This window comes from Danio rerio, chromosome 6 (assembly GCF_049306965.1).
Source record: "Danio rerio strain Tuebingen ecotype United States chromosome 6, GRCz12tu, whole genome shotgun sequence".
Lineage (NCBI taxonomy): Eukaryota > Metazoa > Chordata > Actinopteri > Cypriniformes > Danionidae > Danio > Danio rerio.
In genome coordinates, this window is record NC_133181.1 from 37358726 (window position 1) to 37375529 (window position 16804).

Genomic DNA, 16804 nt, shown 5'->3' on the forward strand with positions numbered 1-16804 from the left:
ATCCTTGCTCTAGTTTTAGATGCAAGGCTCATTGGCCTCAACACAAGATCAATATTCTCCACATTATCGCTTTAATCGGAATTATTAGTTGTACCTTTAGGTAGGTTAGCAAACATGTGTGCACGGGGCAGCACTTCAAGACAAGTCAAGACTTGGGGCGCCATTGTATGTGCCTTGATGGAAACCTGTGTTTAGAGTTCTAAAATGCGTGGCGCGACGATTCGGGATACCATATTTCTGCTGCGCCACAGAGTGTCTGGTTTGCCGTGTCGCGTCTTTGAGCGGCAGCTCGTTCAAAGTTAATTCAGTGTGCGTGGTTATTAGTCTCTGTGTACAAGCTCTGCACTTGAAACTAGCACACAGTTGTCTGTAAAACTATACAAAGACACAAATGATTTTGTACTCTCTGCTTTTATTCTTGCAGAAATAAAACAAATAAGACTTTCTCCAGAAGAAAAAACATCAGACATACTGTAAAAACAAAATCCTTTCTCTATTTGAGAAATATTTAAAACAGAAAAAAAGATCAAAGGGGGGCTAATAATTCTGACTTCAACTGTATATGCCGTGTTCAGTGGCTAATCAGCCGGAATCAGCTGAGGTGAAATGATCCTAGCTGTCACTCAAGTAGCCACGCCCTTAATTATGCAAACTAAAACTTAAAAGAGCAGGTGATTGTTCTCAGAAACATTTTTGTTGTGCTGCATGAAAGTCTTTTCACAGTATTAATTATTGTAAATGATCTAAATGTGTTTATATCTATTTTTATATTTTGGGTAAGGCTTAAAACTAAAATAATGTTCATCTAATTAAATATTGTTGGGCTGACATCTCTCATAATTCCTATAATTAGCTCAAACTGTCAACAAATGTAGATTTGGACTTCTGCACATCTCTGTTCACGCATATGCGCCATTAGCACATGCACGCCTGCATGAGCACCACGCATTCACGTGCAGATGTGACAGTCAAGGTCAAGGTAAAATCAAATGCTGAATTGAAACTTTTTAAAGTCCTGGAGTTAGTTTTGCACGCTGCAGGAAGGACGACACCATGGCTGAAGTATTTCTGTTAGACAGGTAATGTTCTGTTTTAAAACTATTTTAGTCATGCAGAGCTGATGTAGATTGTGTTGTTATGAATGGGCTACATGCACAGAAGTGTTGTTCAGCTACTGAAATCTCCTGGCTAAAGATTGATGTGACTATTTTTTAGTTTCATAAAGGGACCTTTTACAGCATCGATAATGCAGATTTTGATGTAGTTTAACAACAAAACATCAGGAAATAGCGCTATTCCGCCAAGCCTGCTTTACTGAGCTGAAGTTGCTTTTATATTCACATTGGGTCATCTTTGAACAATAACAGCCTCCCTATATTGTTTACCATGCTACTGTGAATATTCACTCTGAAATAGCATGTAAGTGTGGCTTGGTAATGTGTATTTCCTGCACACCGCTGGCCAAGCAATAACTTTTTTCTCTGTTGTATTTAACTTTGCTTGCCTTTTTGAAATTATATTTCATGATTTTAGATATGCTCCCCTACAGATTCATCCCAATTGATCTAAAATTATTTATGAATTCTTTACAAGCTATTCAAGTCATCTGCTGGAATTGCATTTATATCGCAATATACATCGTAGTGAATATATATTGTTTTTTTCCAATATTGTGGAGCCCTAACCATAACCACAATTTAACTTTTAATATCAAATATTGATTTCTTACTAGTTGCAAACTAGTTAAACTAATATATATATATATATATATATATATATATATATATATATATATATATATATATATATATATATATATATATATATATAACATTTGATAATATATCAACAACTGAATTGTTTAAATGTTACTATAGTGACTGTTAATTCTGATATCAATAATGTACTAAAAGAAGTAATGATCTCCAAAATGAATCCCCAACAGCAAGTGTTTCCCTGAGAGCCAAAAACAGACATGTCTATAGAGCAAAGCCACAATGCTTAAACCAAAACAGCCAAACAGTAAACTCTACATTTAGTATTATGTATATTTGGAATATAAATGGAATATTTTAACAGCTGTCTGATGATACACTCATCTGCATGTATGTTTATTCTCTTTTCTGCTCTGCTTATACTGATACTGAGCTCTACATTTTCACATATGGCTCTCTTAGTGATATAGACGGAGTAAAAGTTCACTGCAACTTTGAAAATTATTTTTTTTTTTATAATTAGGATAAAGATTATCTACTCTAAATAAACGTATATTTTGAAAAATATACTTACTGAAAGTGATTTTTGAACTTTTATTTGTCATGCAACCTTCTAGTTGTGTTAACTGCATGAGGTGAGCAAATTAAATTATTTGGTCAAACATTTAGTTTTGTCACTATTTGGGGATTGAAACAAGGCCATTACCATGTCTGGTGAACTTTTATTTATTTCTTTTTTATTTCAGTGCTTAATTTAAACTATTCTAAATTAATATTGAGTATTTAAATATGCATATGGTATGCAAAAATGCTAAATGGGAAAAAAAGGTTTCTTGTCTTTACATTTAGTAACAAACTACATGAAATATTTACAATTTAAAAGTATGGTTTGGTCGGAAGCTCAAACTTGTCATGAAATGGAAGTTAAGAGTGTCTTGTGCATAAAAAAAGAATGTCATTCTAAAGGTAGAAGTTAAGAAAAGTCATTTCAAGAGAAAGAGAAGGTTATGGTATTTGAATAAAGACTGAGCAAATTAAATTTACACTAACGACATGCACAGATAAATGAAAACATTTAGATTTCATGCGGATTTTAAGAAAAACCCTTTATTGAAAACCACGATCTATTTATGAAAACATTTTCCGCACATTCACAACACATGCAAATAAAGAAATAGGCTGCAAAAAAAAATGTCCCAGTACAGGGCTAAACACTATAGGAGTTCTTTGAATGGCCCAGTTTTTAGCATTTTATTTGCCCTATGAAACTTTTAATATAATTTAATACATTTAATAATACAGTAATAAAAATTCAATCATTAAAATATATTTTTTGTTAATTCTGAGCAAAATAATTTAAATATTGTGTGAAAAACAAGCAAACTCTAGTTGTATACGTACATAAAAAAAATGTCAACCTTTCTTAAAAAATAAATAAATAATTCAAAAATGATTTAAAGGTTTTAAAAACTATAATAAACTAGGTCTGACCAGGTCAGCTTCCTCAGCAGTAAATACATGGAGAACTTTTAAACAAATGTTAATGTTTTAAAGAAAAATAAGTAAACCATTATGGTAAATAGAGTTATGATGCTGCTGCTGCTGCAAGGCGTTTAACAGGTAAGAAACATGACTGATGATGATGAGTTGGCATTTTATCAGTGAAAATTGTCTGTTTTTGTTATAATTATATATATATATATATATATATATATATATATATATATATATATATATATATATATATATATATATATAGCTAAAACAGACAATTTTCACTGATAAAATGCCAAATCAAAGATTGGTTTGTAGTGTCCAGCTCATTGGTCAACCTCTGGATGTGTTAAATAGTGCTATAAAAATTAATAACATTGACAGTTAAAAATTATTCTTAAATAAAACGTTTTATTGCAATAGATTGTTGGTTATTGGTTGGGTGTTGGCCAGATTAGGTTATACATAAACAAAGGAAAATTAATACCTACAATGCAATATTTCAGTAACTTGAAGAATAAAACGCAGGGTGTGTAGAGTTGAGCTCAACACTGACACCTGCTGTATAGGATACGAATACATTACAATAAAAGAACTCTAAAAACTCAAAATCCACTCAGACTAAAAGTGGTAATGAGGTGACAAAATCCGAGTCGCTCCAGTAAACACAAAAGACACGCGTTTGGGTAAATATTCTGAGTTTAATGAATGATTCTCTAATTGAAAGTGACAGCTATTTAACATCCTTTAATATTTCAGTACTTATTTTCCTGAGCTATGCAGATGTGGATGACAACCGATTTCTGAAAACTGCAGATCGTATTTACCTCTACCAATTCTGACAAAAATAACAGGTCCTAGAAAACTTAAAAACGCTCTCTTAAAGACGGATCGACATGTCACAGTGAGAAAATGAATAAAAAGCACAACCGTTCCTGCTCTGCCTTTTAATTCGTACTCGCTTCAGCCTATACAAATATATTCTATACTGGCTTCATGCATCACCGATATCTGATTAAAAAAAATAAATAGCTATCAAATACAAAAATAAGACAATTTTTCATATAAAGAGGAAATAGCTTTCGAAAACGCTGCGTTAAAAGACCAATATCAGCCATTCACTTTGGTCAAAAAGGAAAGGAAAAGGGGATGGAATGTTACAGTATCAGAGAAAACCTTTTTACAACCCTCTGGATCATTCAGCATGATTTCCCAAATACAAAATATGTACTTTTTGAGAATATTAATAATTACAATTCGATTATTTACAGTATTATACTTCATATAAAACCAAGAGGGCTTTTCCACAGTGTGCACTCACAGCCATGGTAATGTTATGCACAATAAATGACTAAGTTCACAAAAATACAGTCAGCTGTTTCTTTCAAAACAACCGAGAGTAAATACAAAAGCAATGATCACCTTATTCTATTCCAATAAATAGTGCTACAGAGACGACGGTCTGATATGACAGTCCATCATGAGTGTTGAGATGTGAACTGAGCTCAGTGGCAGTAATGCAGGAGGAAAGAAATGTGCTTCATTTGCATCCCTGAAATTCACTCATACACACACAAACACACCTCAGCTACCGTCATGCTGAAAACAGGGCAGGCTATCTGAGGTCAGGAGTTCTGGGATTTGCTGGCGAGTCAGACGATTTCAGCTTTGTTGAGGGGGACTTCAGTGTTTGGGTCTGTCTCAATCCTAAGCTTCTTCAGAGGTTGTTCCTCCTGCATGACTGTGATCTCCACTATTCGTGTGTTTGGGCTGCTCATCTTGAGGTTACAGTCGGGTGGTGTGTGTGTTAGGGATATTTCTGGACGTGCGGTGGAGCCGTTTGTATGAGAAGTCTCATCTTTGACACAGAGAAGAGGCTCGGAGGAATGGTTCTCTACACCTATGAAGTCAAAAAGACACTTAAATGATGAATGGGGTCAATAACAAAGTTCACTAATAATATTGAAGGTTTTTAAGCATCGAAATGATAAAAGTGTAATACAGCTTTAAATTTACAATCCTGTTTAGAACAACAATGGCTTGATGACATTATCACAAGGATACACAGTCAAAAACAAATACTAAATTGATGATTTATTGACCAGTAACAATGGGTGCGACCACAGGTGCCTTTGAGTGTGCAGAAAGTTTCGTCGACATTGTGAATTTGTTGGGGAGAAAACTTGCAAACACAGTATAGCACTACAGAGTCACAGTGCTAAAGATCAAAGATTTATGTAAATTTGGCAAGCCGAACGCATCCTGTACTGTACAGGAGACATTTTGCACAAAATAAATAAATAAATAAATAGTGAAACTGAGGCCACGAAAGGTGAGCAGCATTATAGTGAGGGACCACAAGAATAAAATATGGTTTAATAATTTTAATTACTAACATTATATTTATTTAACTTAATTTGTCATATCCAAAACAATACACAACTATTTCAACATTTTAATCTGGCATGCAGTCTATAACCCTTTATCAGGCAAAGACTTAAATAGTCACTTCATTGACATTGATTAAAAAAAAAAAAATCATTAAACTCTTATTAAATTAAAATAAATAAATAATCAAAAGTTACAGGGTTTTGCAAAATCAATATCTCTAAACAGAAAATAATTAGTTAAAAAACAAAACCTGAAACAAATGTGCCAAATATAAATTATATATTAGAAAGTTACAATCCTTAAACTTTTAACTAAAACTATAATAATTTAAATTAAGACTAAATTATAGTTTTGCTAACAAAATGGAATGATAAAAGTGTGACAAGATTTTTTTAAGGCTTTCAATGGGAACAATTTTATAAATAAATTTGTAAGAATTTTTAAATGGTATCAAAAGAAAAACCAGGGTGAGAAATTTTATAAAACAAAGTGTACCCCGTAGCCAATTTCAACACAGAAACATAAGATAAAATTATGAGAAAAATGAATGAAGACAAAAGTGTCTACACCAAAACCATCCCAAAGAGGGTGGAGTTGCACACCGGATGCACCGCACCACACGGCGCCATGCATTTTATAATTGTAACCATAATTTATATCAGAGTTCACACACCCGCGCCGCAAGTCAGCGGCTGTCTGCGGTGCCCAGCTAAGACTTGGGATACTGTTCATATTTCTGTCGTGCCACAGAGTGCCATCTGAATAATTTCATTTTAAACAACATGTGAATGTGCGCATCCAGTGAGTGTTACTTCTAAACTGTGATGTGCGCAGCTCATCCGCTGTGCGACCCCCTTAAGGATGGAGTCTGCTTTAGTTTTACTAATAATTACACTGGATGCCAACATAATTCGCACTAAAGATAAAAAAGCTTTATGAGCCTTTTGATGACATCGATGAATGTTTGCTCCCGACAATAGGTTTTGATCTTTGGTTTCATTCTATAATACTGGCCGTACTTTTCTACGAAAGTTTAAAGTTTGCAAGTGTTTAAACAAGAGAAAAGTGTGAAAATAATAATGCCTGTTTGAGAATGGTGTATAAAGTGTGTAGTGAGGGGTTTTACACCCTTAAAACATCTATAATAAATGTAAAAAATAAATTTGACTACTTCGTGGATTTCACGTATCGCGGGTTATTTTTAGAACGTAACTCCCACAAATAACAAGAGACCATTGTAAATAGCTATTTTAAACATTTAGTAAAGTAGAAACTTAACTTTTATTACTACATGTGCTTTCTATACAAGCATGTTTTTAAATGTAACTTAACACAAACTCCAAAACAGGATGTGTTTTCTTTGACATTTGCATATGTATTAAAACAATTGTGTGTGTGCAAGTCTGACCATTCTGAGCGTTAGAGTCACTTTCTGGCTCCAGTGGGTTTTTGCTGTTGTTTGATGTGGTAGGAAGTGATAAAGAAGATCCACCAGACTCAGAGCTTTCCTTCTCATCCAAAAAACACTCCATATAATCCCTGTAATGTCAAACAAACAGCATGCAGGATGTGACCTTACACAGCATCTGAGTCTATGTACACACACAGTTTAATTAGAGGACTCGGACTTGTGACCTTTAAATGTGCCACACGGTACAGAAGACTGACTTACAAAACTCCAGGACGAAGGCTGTATTTTCTTTTCCCAAGCTTGATCTGCTGTGCAAAGAAATCATAACGCTCAGATTTCTTCCACATGTAATAAAAGGCCACACATTCCTCTACAGATCTAGTTCTCACCTGGAAAAGTTTGATTAGGTAACAATAATTACCTACTTGAACGATAAAACCAAATAACCAAGCCAAGAAAAAGTCAAGTTTACCAACTAATTAGTCTAGATAATTAAATAAGAGTTAAAGGAATAGTAACCTCATAATTTACTCACCTTCAAGCCATCGTTGGTGTTTATTACTTTAGTAGTTTTAATAATATTCTGACTCCTCCATGCTGAATAACACCGTTAGATAGCGACTTTTATTTCGAAGCTTCCAAAATATCTGATTGGTTTGTTAAGGATTTTGTGCATGCTTTTTTTGACAACTGCCATTAAGTTATGTCATTTTAAACGCAAAGGTGACATTGTTTGAGAAGTGTTTGGCAGGTTATGATTTTAGTTTCATTATTTGTTGTGTCTTTTTCATAACATCTTGAAAAGCTGTCATGACACCAAGTTTGTCAAAACTTGTTATAAATACGTCAAAGATGATTGTCATGAGGCCATTATAACGGTGTAATTCAATTATAAATTTACTTTACAAAAGTATTAATATTTTTCTTAACCTCAACTACAATAGTACAAATTGAATGTCATTAAAATGTCAAATGCATATCAAATGTGCCGTAATAAATATAATGATGCCATAAATAAAATAATTAGACAAAGTATTGACACTTTTAAAGAGAAATTTTAATGACAAATTTTGTTCCACTTAAAAAATAAAAAGTGATCAGAAAAATATTCATGAGACAATTTTAATGGCCTTGTGGCAATTATGTTTATGACAGATTTACACTCACCGGCCATTTTATTAGGTACACCTTACTAGTAGTGGGTTGGAACCTCTTTTGCTTTCTGAATCGCGTTAATTCTTCATGGCATAAATTCAACAAGATACTAGAAATATTCCACAGAGATTTTGGGCCATATTGACATGATTGCAGCATCATACAGTTGCTGCAGATTTGTTGGGTGCTCTATTGGATTCAGTTCTTGTGTGGTCTTCTGCTGCCACCTCAAGGTTTGACGCGTTGTGCGTTCTGCATAGCCCAGTTATAATGAGTGGTTATTTGAGTTACTGTTGCCTTTCTATCAGCTTAAACCAGCCTGACCATTATCCTCTGACATCAACAAGGTATTTGTGCTCACAGAACTGGTGCTCACTGGACATTTTCTTTTTCAGACCATTCTCTGTAAACCCTAAAGATGGATGTGCGTGAAAATACTCAGACCAGCCTGTCTGGCACCAACAACTAGCCACATTCAAATTCACTTAAATCAGCTTTCTTCCCCATTCTGATGCTCGGTTTGAACTGCAGCAGATTGTCTTGACCATGTCTACATGCCTAAATGCATTGAGTTGCTGCCATGTGATTGGCTGATTAGAAATTTGCATTAACGAGCAGTTGGACAGGTCTACCTAATAAAGTAGCCAGTGAGTGTATGACAGGTTTTGTTTTCTTAGTAATGTCAAGTTGTCAGTTAGTAATATATTTGTTTGTTAAGTTGTCAGACATCTCAAACTATGACACAAAATGACAGCTGTCATAAGCATGCATTAAATCTCATATCAGGATTATATCTAACATCCGTCTGTGGTCGAATGCATGTTATGTGCATCTGACGTATACAATGAAGCTTTTAACTAAAAGCCACAATACAAACCCATTATAGAGCCAGGATAAAATAGAAAACTATTCCAACTGCGTTTATCCAACCAAAAAAAAAAAAAAAAAAACATCATATACACAGAGGATGGCTTGAGGGTGAATAAATGATTTGGTAATTTTCATTTTTCGATGAACTATTCCTTTAAAACTTTAGAGCAGAAGTCCATGCCATCCTAGCAGGTTTTGAAATGAGGAATGGGACTCAACACAAACCTTATTTGCTTGTATTGAGCTGAAATCTTTTCCATAATCTTTGAGTCCCTGCTCAAAACCTCGACACTCCTCTTCCGTCCAAACTGACATTTCCTCTAAGGGAGAGAGTGAGATTTCAGTTAAAGTGTCACATTCAGACAGCGTTGACTGACGTGCTGAGAGCTGCTTTATCACAGGCTTGGATGCTGCTGGTGTGCTTGAGCGGAGAAAGCTTTTCAAATTCCCCAAAATAACATTCAGAAAAGCATTACTTGATAGAAGTCAAGAGTTTAGATGAAAAAATTGTGCTGTTTGTGCAGAAACTTCACGCAGAAGCCAGACTATTTATTAATGACAAATATTAACGTAAAACATTTTTATTTTTATTAGTTTTACGTTTTTCATACAATATATTTGTTAAATGTTCTCATATTAAATTACATAATCACAAATAAATATTTGCTACAGAAAGTTCCCAAGATAATTCAAAAACATTACAAAAAAATCTATAAATATACATTTTGAAAATTAGAACTAAAGTTATTGATGATAAATTTATTAATTAAAAGCCCACAATTGATTTAGTAAACCAAAGTCACTGTGGTTGAGCAGATTTAACCCTAAATATACATAATTTAAGACCAAGTAATGAAAATGTAAGATATAAATAGTAATAAATAAATGTTTCAAATATGAACTCTTAATGTTTCATTGTTTATTAATCACTTTAGTTCTAAAATAAATAAAACATAAATACATTTTTATTGTATCATCTGATCACAATGCATGTTCTTTATAAGTGTTTGTTTTGTTTTCCAGTGCAAATGTGTAAACTTTCTTCTAACACTTTGAAATTTCTATTAAAACACTTATATTTTTCTTAAAGCACATGACATTTAATGGAAAAATCTTGTGGATTTAAAAGTATTGATTCATCACATATTAAAAGAAAACTGTACAAAAGAAATCATAGACTCACCTTTAGCAGGCTTTACATCAAATTTCAGCCTTTTTAAAGCTTCATCTGCATTAAAGTTGCATTTAAACAATTCATAGAGAGCCTGTGATTCAAGCCAAAAAATGATTAGGATATAATCTGATGTTAAAAAGGGAATCAGTATGATTAAGGTAAATATCCCATGGGATGGAGACCTGCCTGTTCATTGTCTTTGATGTGAGATCCTTCAGGAATGGCGTCGACACCAGCTTCATCTCCGCTGCGTTTAGAGGCTTCTGTTAAAAACTCCACAACCTTTTCCTCTGGAAGTAACTCCGGATTCCATAAAAGCTGATCATCATTCTCATACACTTGATTTGTGGAAGACAAACAGATGAATAACAAAACATACACATTAAATGTATATCACAATGTCATGATTGACAGAAGACAACATTTTTCAGGTTTAACAAAAATTCTTGTTTCTAATTACTAAAAGAATGTTGGGACTTTTTTTTCTTCGCTATTTGTGCATGCGTGTGTCTTTTGTTTTTGGCTTAAAAAACAACAATTTGAGGAGGAAATTAACTTAAATTTTTAATAGAATTTATTTTACGATCCCTCTCATAACTATTTATCTAAGTGAGTATCTTTATCCTGTGAGAATCCCCATTACTTTAACAACCCACAACAGCGTGCATTGATTTCTTATTACATACACTTCAAACTGTGAGGTTGCATACATCAAGAGACTTGTTCATGGATCGCAAATCCTTGTTTATGCTTTCTTAGATTCTGCATGGCAAATGTTCATAATAATCTCTGATACAAGCATTATTCATTCACTTTGTACAGGTAATAGCTTACTATCCAATCAAACTCATTTTGGATGACAAGTACAAATGTTAAAATGTTGTGCCTTTATTTGTGCATTAAATTATAGTGGTCAAAGTGTATGCATGTTTTTGTGAACTGTACAGAGAGCATTAAAAGCATGCTTATTGTACTGTTGTTGCAAGCAATGGTGATTTTCTATGTGCATTTTGGAAATCTCTGGTGCTTTTAACAGAATTTTTCAAATGTATGCACATAGTGTATTTAAATTAGCATATTATTTAGATTTTTTACCTTTTTCATTGTCTTTGTATTTACACAAGCCAACAGGAGTCTCCGCTTGGTACATTGAACCAACCATGATCTCCTATAAAAGGGAAACACCCAAAAAATACAAGTGTCCAAACTTCATTTAAACAAAGATTGTATACATAAGAAAAAACACATTTAGGGAAAAAAAATTCTACCTTCTTCCAGTCTTCAGATGGAATATACTCTTCATCTTCAGATTCTTCCTCATAACCTGTAAAACACAAAGAGAATCAAGTAAAGCCAGATCAAGTTAGATTCTGAACCAACATCATCATCTGCTGGTTTTACTAAGAATTTTCTGATACAAAAAACATATAAACATCTCCTCATGAGTCTGTCACAAAAAAAACATCTGTAATAAATTATGTTAAGAAGTTTAATGTTTTGCGAAAACTGTGATGCAGTTCCTCAGGGTTGTTTGATAAAGGTTTTTTTTTAAGTAACATTATTTATATCTTCAATATTCTGGCTGGTGGATTTTTAGTGCGAGGGTGTCATCAAGCATAAAGCACAAATAAAGCATAAATAGCGTTTTTTACTTTTTTACAGTACTATTTTTGTGTAATTTTATCTAATGTACACTATTACCTTTTATGTACCATATATATAAAAATATAACAACAAATAAACAGCTTACCTACCTCATTCTAAGTTCACACAAGATAATATATAAAATAGCACTCAGACTAAAATGTTGTACATATTAAATTATTAAAAATGCTTTACTGACCAAAAGGTTAAAAAAAAACTATTATTGTAATATTCCAACAAATTATTTTTGTTGTAAATGTCTGAAAATGTGTTTTTTATATAACTTTAGTTACACCAAATGACATTTTAGTGGGTTGTTTCTTTAAAACGGTGTCAAATATATAAGAAATACATTATAATTTTCTTAATAATAATAATAATAATGATTATTATAAATAAAAACAACATATTTAAATGTACACTAATTCTTTTCCTATATGCAATACAGCACTTTATATGTTGAGTACTAAAGGTAATCGTGTACTAACTTGGCTGTGTCTTGTGAAGCTTCTAAAAACTGATGACTAATGTAGTAAGTTACAATATTCTTACCATCAAAGTAAGTGGATGGCCGAGAACAGATGAGCAGAGCAGTGCTGTGAGACACACTGCCTGACGGAGGCTCCTCACCAGATGACTGCACATCTTCATCCTCCTCCTGGTCAGAAAGCTCTGGCTTTTCCTCCACCTGACACCCAATGAAAAAAAATTTTGATTTAATCTTTATGCACAACTAAACATATAGATTTGTGTGTTAGGCTTATAATAGTAAGGTTAGGCTTTTAGAAAAAAAGATAATATAATATCAAACTTTCTTGTTGCGATTTTGTTGCGAATTGTTGAAGCCGTTGACACAACATTATCATGATATTGACCCAAACTGCAAAAAAGATTATTTTAATAGAAAAAAAATATAGCGAATGGCTTTATTATATATACAGTTGAAGTCAAAATTATTAGCCTGCCCCTGATTTATTAGCCACCCTGTTTTTTTCTACAATTTCTGTTTAACTGAGATTTTTTCAAAGGTTAGGGTAATAAGGCAAGTCATTGTATAACGATGGTTTGTTCTGTAGACTATCAGAAAAAAAAGAACTTATATTGGCTAATTTTATTGACCTTAAAATGCTTTTTTTATTATTTAAAACTGCTTTTATTCTAGCTAAAATAAAACAAATAAGACTTTCTCCAGAAGAAAAAATTATTATGAGACATGCTGTGAAAATTTCTTTGCTCTGTTAAACATCATTTGGAAAATATAAAAAAATAAAATTCAAAGGGGGTTTAATAATTTTGACTACAACTGTAAATATTTAAAGTAAATAAATGTTTCAAACTAACTATACTGTAAAAGGATTATAACACATCAGCACACACCTTAAGTCTCATTAGTAAATGTTAGTTAATGGATTAAAATCAAAAGTGAGAAAAGGCCAAATTTACTATAGTTTCTTTGTTAATATTGAGTGCTTCCCACGGGTTTGAAATACTTGCAGTGGTGGTCTGATTGAAACACACCTTTTACCCACAGCACATAAATGGTTAACTATATGCAACAAACAAAACTGTGATTTTTAACACTATTTTATTATTATCAGTTTTGAACTCTTTTCTATTCAATAGGTTAAAATAAAAAAGAATAAATAAAATAAATGAAAAACACTCATTATTTCTCTTTTATGCATTTTTTTCTTACAAACACCATTAAAGCATTTTAGATGTATGAGATATGTAATATACTGACATCAAATTAATAAAATTGATAGCAAATGAGAAATAAATGACAGAAAAAACAGACAATATCACAAATAAATTATAATAATTACAAGAATAAAACATGTAGATTATTTAAATGAGGCAAATGAGTTGATTACCCATTTTAAAGGTGTACATATATTCTGCAGCCAATTTAGATGTAATGTAGTCCTCTCCGAGTATTTAGTTCTTCTGAAAGTTCAAAGTTCTTCTGAATCGTTAAGATTAAATAATTTATTATTTAATATCTCTCTTGTGACTGTGCGCATAAAATTAACGACAGCTTAGAAAGCAAAACCAAATCCCGGACATTTTAGTAGATTTAGAAAAGTTGCAGGTCTCTGTGAGTCTGCAGTAGGCATGGGCCAGCATTAGATTCTGAAGGTATGATAATCTTGAATAAAAATATCACATTTTCTTGGTATTGTGATTACTGCTCTAAAATATATACTTTTTAAATGCCTGGGTAAAAAAATATATATTTTTTCCCGTTTGAACAGAATATATTTTATTGTGAGAAACATTTAAAGTATTTTGGAGCAGAAAACATTGAATAAATAATAAAATTTAATTATTGACTTCTGCTGTCATCATTTGTTTCAAAAACAGATCTTTTCTGCTAGAGATACTGTTGTTTCAAGCATAGTCTGCAGAGCATGTGAGACTGTCTCGCACAAACAGAACAAGTGATACGACACAGGTACAGACGAGAAGATTTTTCACTACTTAATCGCTCGCGGATATTTGTTTATATTGGGTGGATACAAAAAAAAAGATGTACAAGGATGATAATAATAGTAAAAAAAAACAAGGCAGCACACCCAAATAAAGTCTATGTAGGAAGCACTGATATTATTTTTTTAAAAATACATTCAATTAATTACAAATTAATTTAATAAAACAATTAAGACTCAATATTAACGTACTATTATGCACTACTAAAAAAAATAAACAAATAATTGTTGTGCCAATATCAATATTGTGCATATTTAATATCACAATATATTAAATTACTTAATATCATTTTCATATAAAATATTTTCATAAATGGGTTTACTTTGCTGCAAGCGTTCTCTGTGGAATCTTCCTCCTCCACATCTTCCTCCTCTTCCTCTGGAGAGGCACCACTGCTGTAGCCGTACAGTTTCAGAAGCTCCTCGATGGGCATCTCACCCTCCTACCAAAACGAAGTGCAGTCACATAATGAAATTAGACCCATGTCGATTATTAAAAGGGCTTAATCATGAGCACATGTAGTGAATGATAAAAAATAAAACAACAGATGCCCCATACTCGAGTGAGGTCATCAATTTCATTGGTGAAGTTGGTCTCTCCCTCCAGCTTTTCCTGCTCCTCCAGAGTCTGCTCATCATCAAAATCATGCACAAGCATGTCTGCAGAAGGATCAAAGTCTTTGTCCTCATCCTGGACCACTGCATGTGCTCCTATTTAATAAAAAAGATATATTATTATTAGTTTTATCTATTCACTTTTAAAAAAGAACAGTAATAATAATAATAAAACTAATAAGTAATGTAATTATTTATTTATAATGATGGTTTTATTCTATATTAATTATTTATTAGTTATAATTAGTTATTAATATTTCTTTCTAATTGAAAATGACAAAGGATCAAATGAAATGTTTTTATTTGTTGTGACTGAATATCAGAGTTATTCCAACAAATATGGATTTCTTAACCGCTCTAAAGATAAACACTGGCATTGTTTACATAATAAAAACTCAAACAGAGAAAACTTAACATGTTCAAAAATGTTTTATTATATTTATACTCATGTATCCATGTGTGTTTATATATAGTCTACAGTCTTCAGAGGCACGTGATCCTTAAGAAATCACTCTATTATTAATTATTATTATTAATGTAATAGCAATGAAAGCAACAATAAAAGGAGTAATAATTTCATTTGAAACTACATACAATAAGAAAGTAATAATTTAAAATTTTAATAAATATAAAATTGTTTTTTTACATTTAATAAATCCCGCCTTGATCTACAGAATAATAAATAACAATAAAAAATAAATGAAATAAAAACTGACCCCTTACTACTGACCAGTTGTGTAAATACAGTACATATCTTTATGCATGTTTAAGTATGCATATTTGTGTGTGTGTGTGTGTGTGTGTATGTATATGTATACATACACACACACACACACACACACACACACAAACACACACACACAAGAAAAGCTTTGAAGCACAGCCAACATGATCATAAATCTACGTTACCTTCTGAGCCTGAAGCACTTAAGGAGGGCTGAAAAAAAATGAATAAACAACATTTGAAGCGCTACGATAAAACAACACATTTTAAAAACAAAAACAATGAGAGAAAAGACGTATTAACGTACATAAAACCTCTTGTTAATATAAAGACTCTGAAAAATAACCGGGTATCTTTACTTACAACTGACTACACAATGTTTGTGTTAAATAGTAAAAATAGAAGAATAAGTTAACCTGGATGTGAGTTTGGCGCTCAGGCAACAAGTTAGCTGCTAGCTGCTAACACATTCAAATTGGGCGCCTTAAACTGTTTGCTAATTATTCAGAGCTCGAATGTTAAGAAATACGTAATGGTTCAATAGACTAAAATGAAAAATTAAGATACGTTGATTTAAACATTACGCGATTCTCTCAGACGCGTTATTTGCTGCAATTTGTAATGTTTCTTACCTCCGCCATAGTTGATGTAGGTTCTGCGTGAAGCCAGCAATAACAATTGTTTAATTCTCAACTCTGAAGAGGAGAACAGCTGCAGTAGAGTTGCAAACACTACAAAATAAAAGTTCCACCATCACATGAACACAGCTAATATCTGAAAAAAAAACTATTTTCCAGAATATATATTTAGCAGTATTAATTAATTTTGTTGTATAAATATTACCAATAAGTTAAATAGCAAATAATACTTGGATATTTTTCAGAAGTTTACAGAGTTTTACCTTTTAAAATGGAGGTTAGGTACTGGACCCTTTGTTTCCCTCATAATTGTTTTTTATAACTAATGAATAATACTTATAAATTGTGTGAATTTCTTATAAGGGACACCCCTTAAAAATGAGATCTCACGGGGCTATGCTGCTCTCTTCAAATGATTATTTTATTAATGCTAATAGTTGTTATAATAGCAAAACACACTAGAACAGAAACCAGAAAAATATTT

The 16804-nt window shown here is 32.2% G+C and overlaps 1 protein-coding gene across 4 annotated transcripts; it reads right to left on the reverse strand.

Moving 5' to 3' along the window:
• Nucleotides 1-3890: 3890 nt before the first annotated feature.
• Nucleotides 3891-16397, reverse strand: mier1a (mesoderm induction early response 1a, transcriptional regulator). 4 transcript variants are annotated; one of them, XR_012407178.1, is made up of 13 exons: nt 16315-16362; nt 15868-15895; nt 14903-15054; nt 14667-14786; nt 12407-12542; nt 11479-11534; nt 11306-11378; nt 10397-10548; nt 10220-10301; nt 9262-9356; nt 7273-7316; nt 6576-7139; nt 3891-6292 (listed from the first exon to the last, which is right to left on the reverse strand). XR_012407178.1 is itself a non-coding variant. In XM_017356436.4 (13 exons), the coding sequence occupies exons 1-13, from the start codon at nt 16321-16323 to the stop codon at nt 4862-4864; spliced, it is 1326 nt and encodes a 441-aa protein (XP_017211925.2). In that variant the 5' UTR covers nt 16324-16362; the 3' UTR covers nt 3891-4861.
• Nucleotides 16398-16804: the final 407 nt, after the last annotated feature.

What these genes read in the sequence shown, in the direction of transcription:
- mier1a (XM_017356435.4), bottom strand. An exon ending in TGATGTAAAGCCTGCTAAAG is followed by an intron (nt 9,357 to 10,219) that starts GTGAGTCTATGA and finishes TCTCTCCCTTAG; the next exon opens with AGGAAATGTCAGTTTGGACG. An exon ending in AGCCTTCGTCCTGGAGTTTT is followed by an intron (nt 7,140 to 7,272) that starts GTAAGTCAGTCT and finishes TTGACATTACAG; the next exon opens with GGATTATATGGAGTGTTTTT.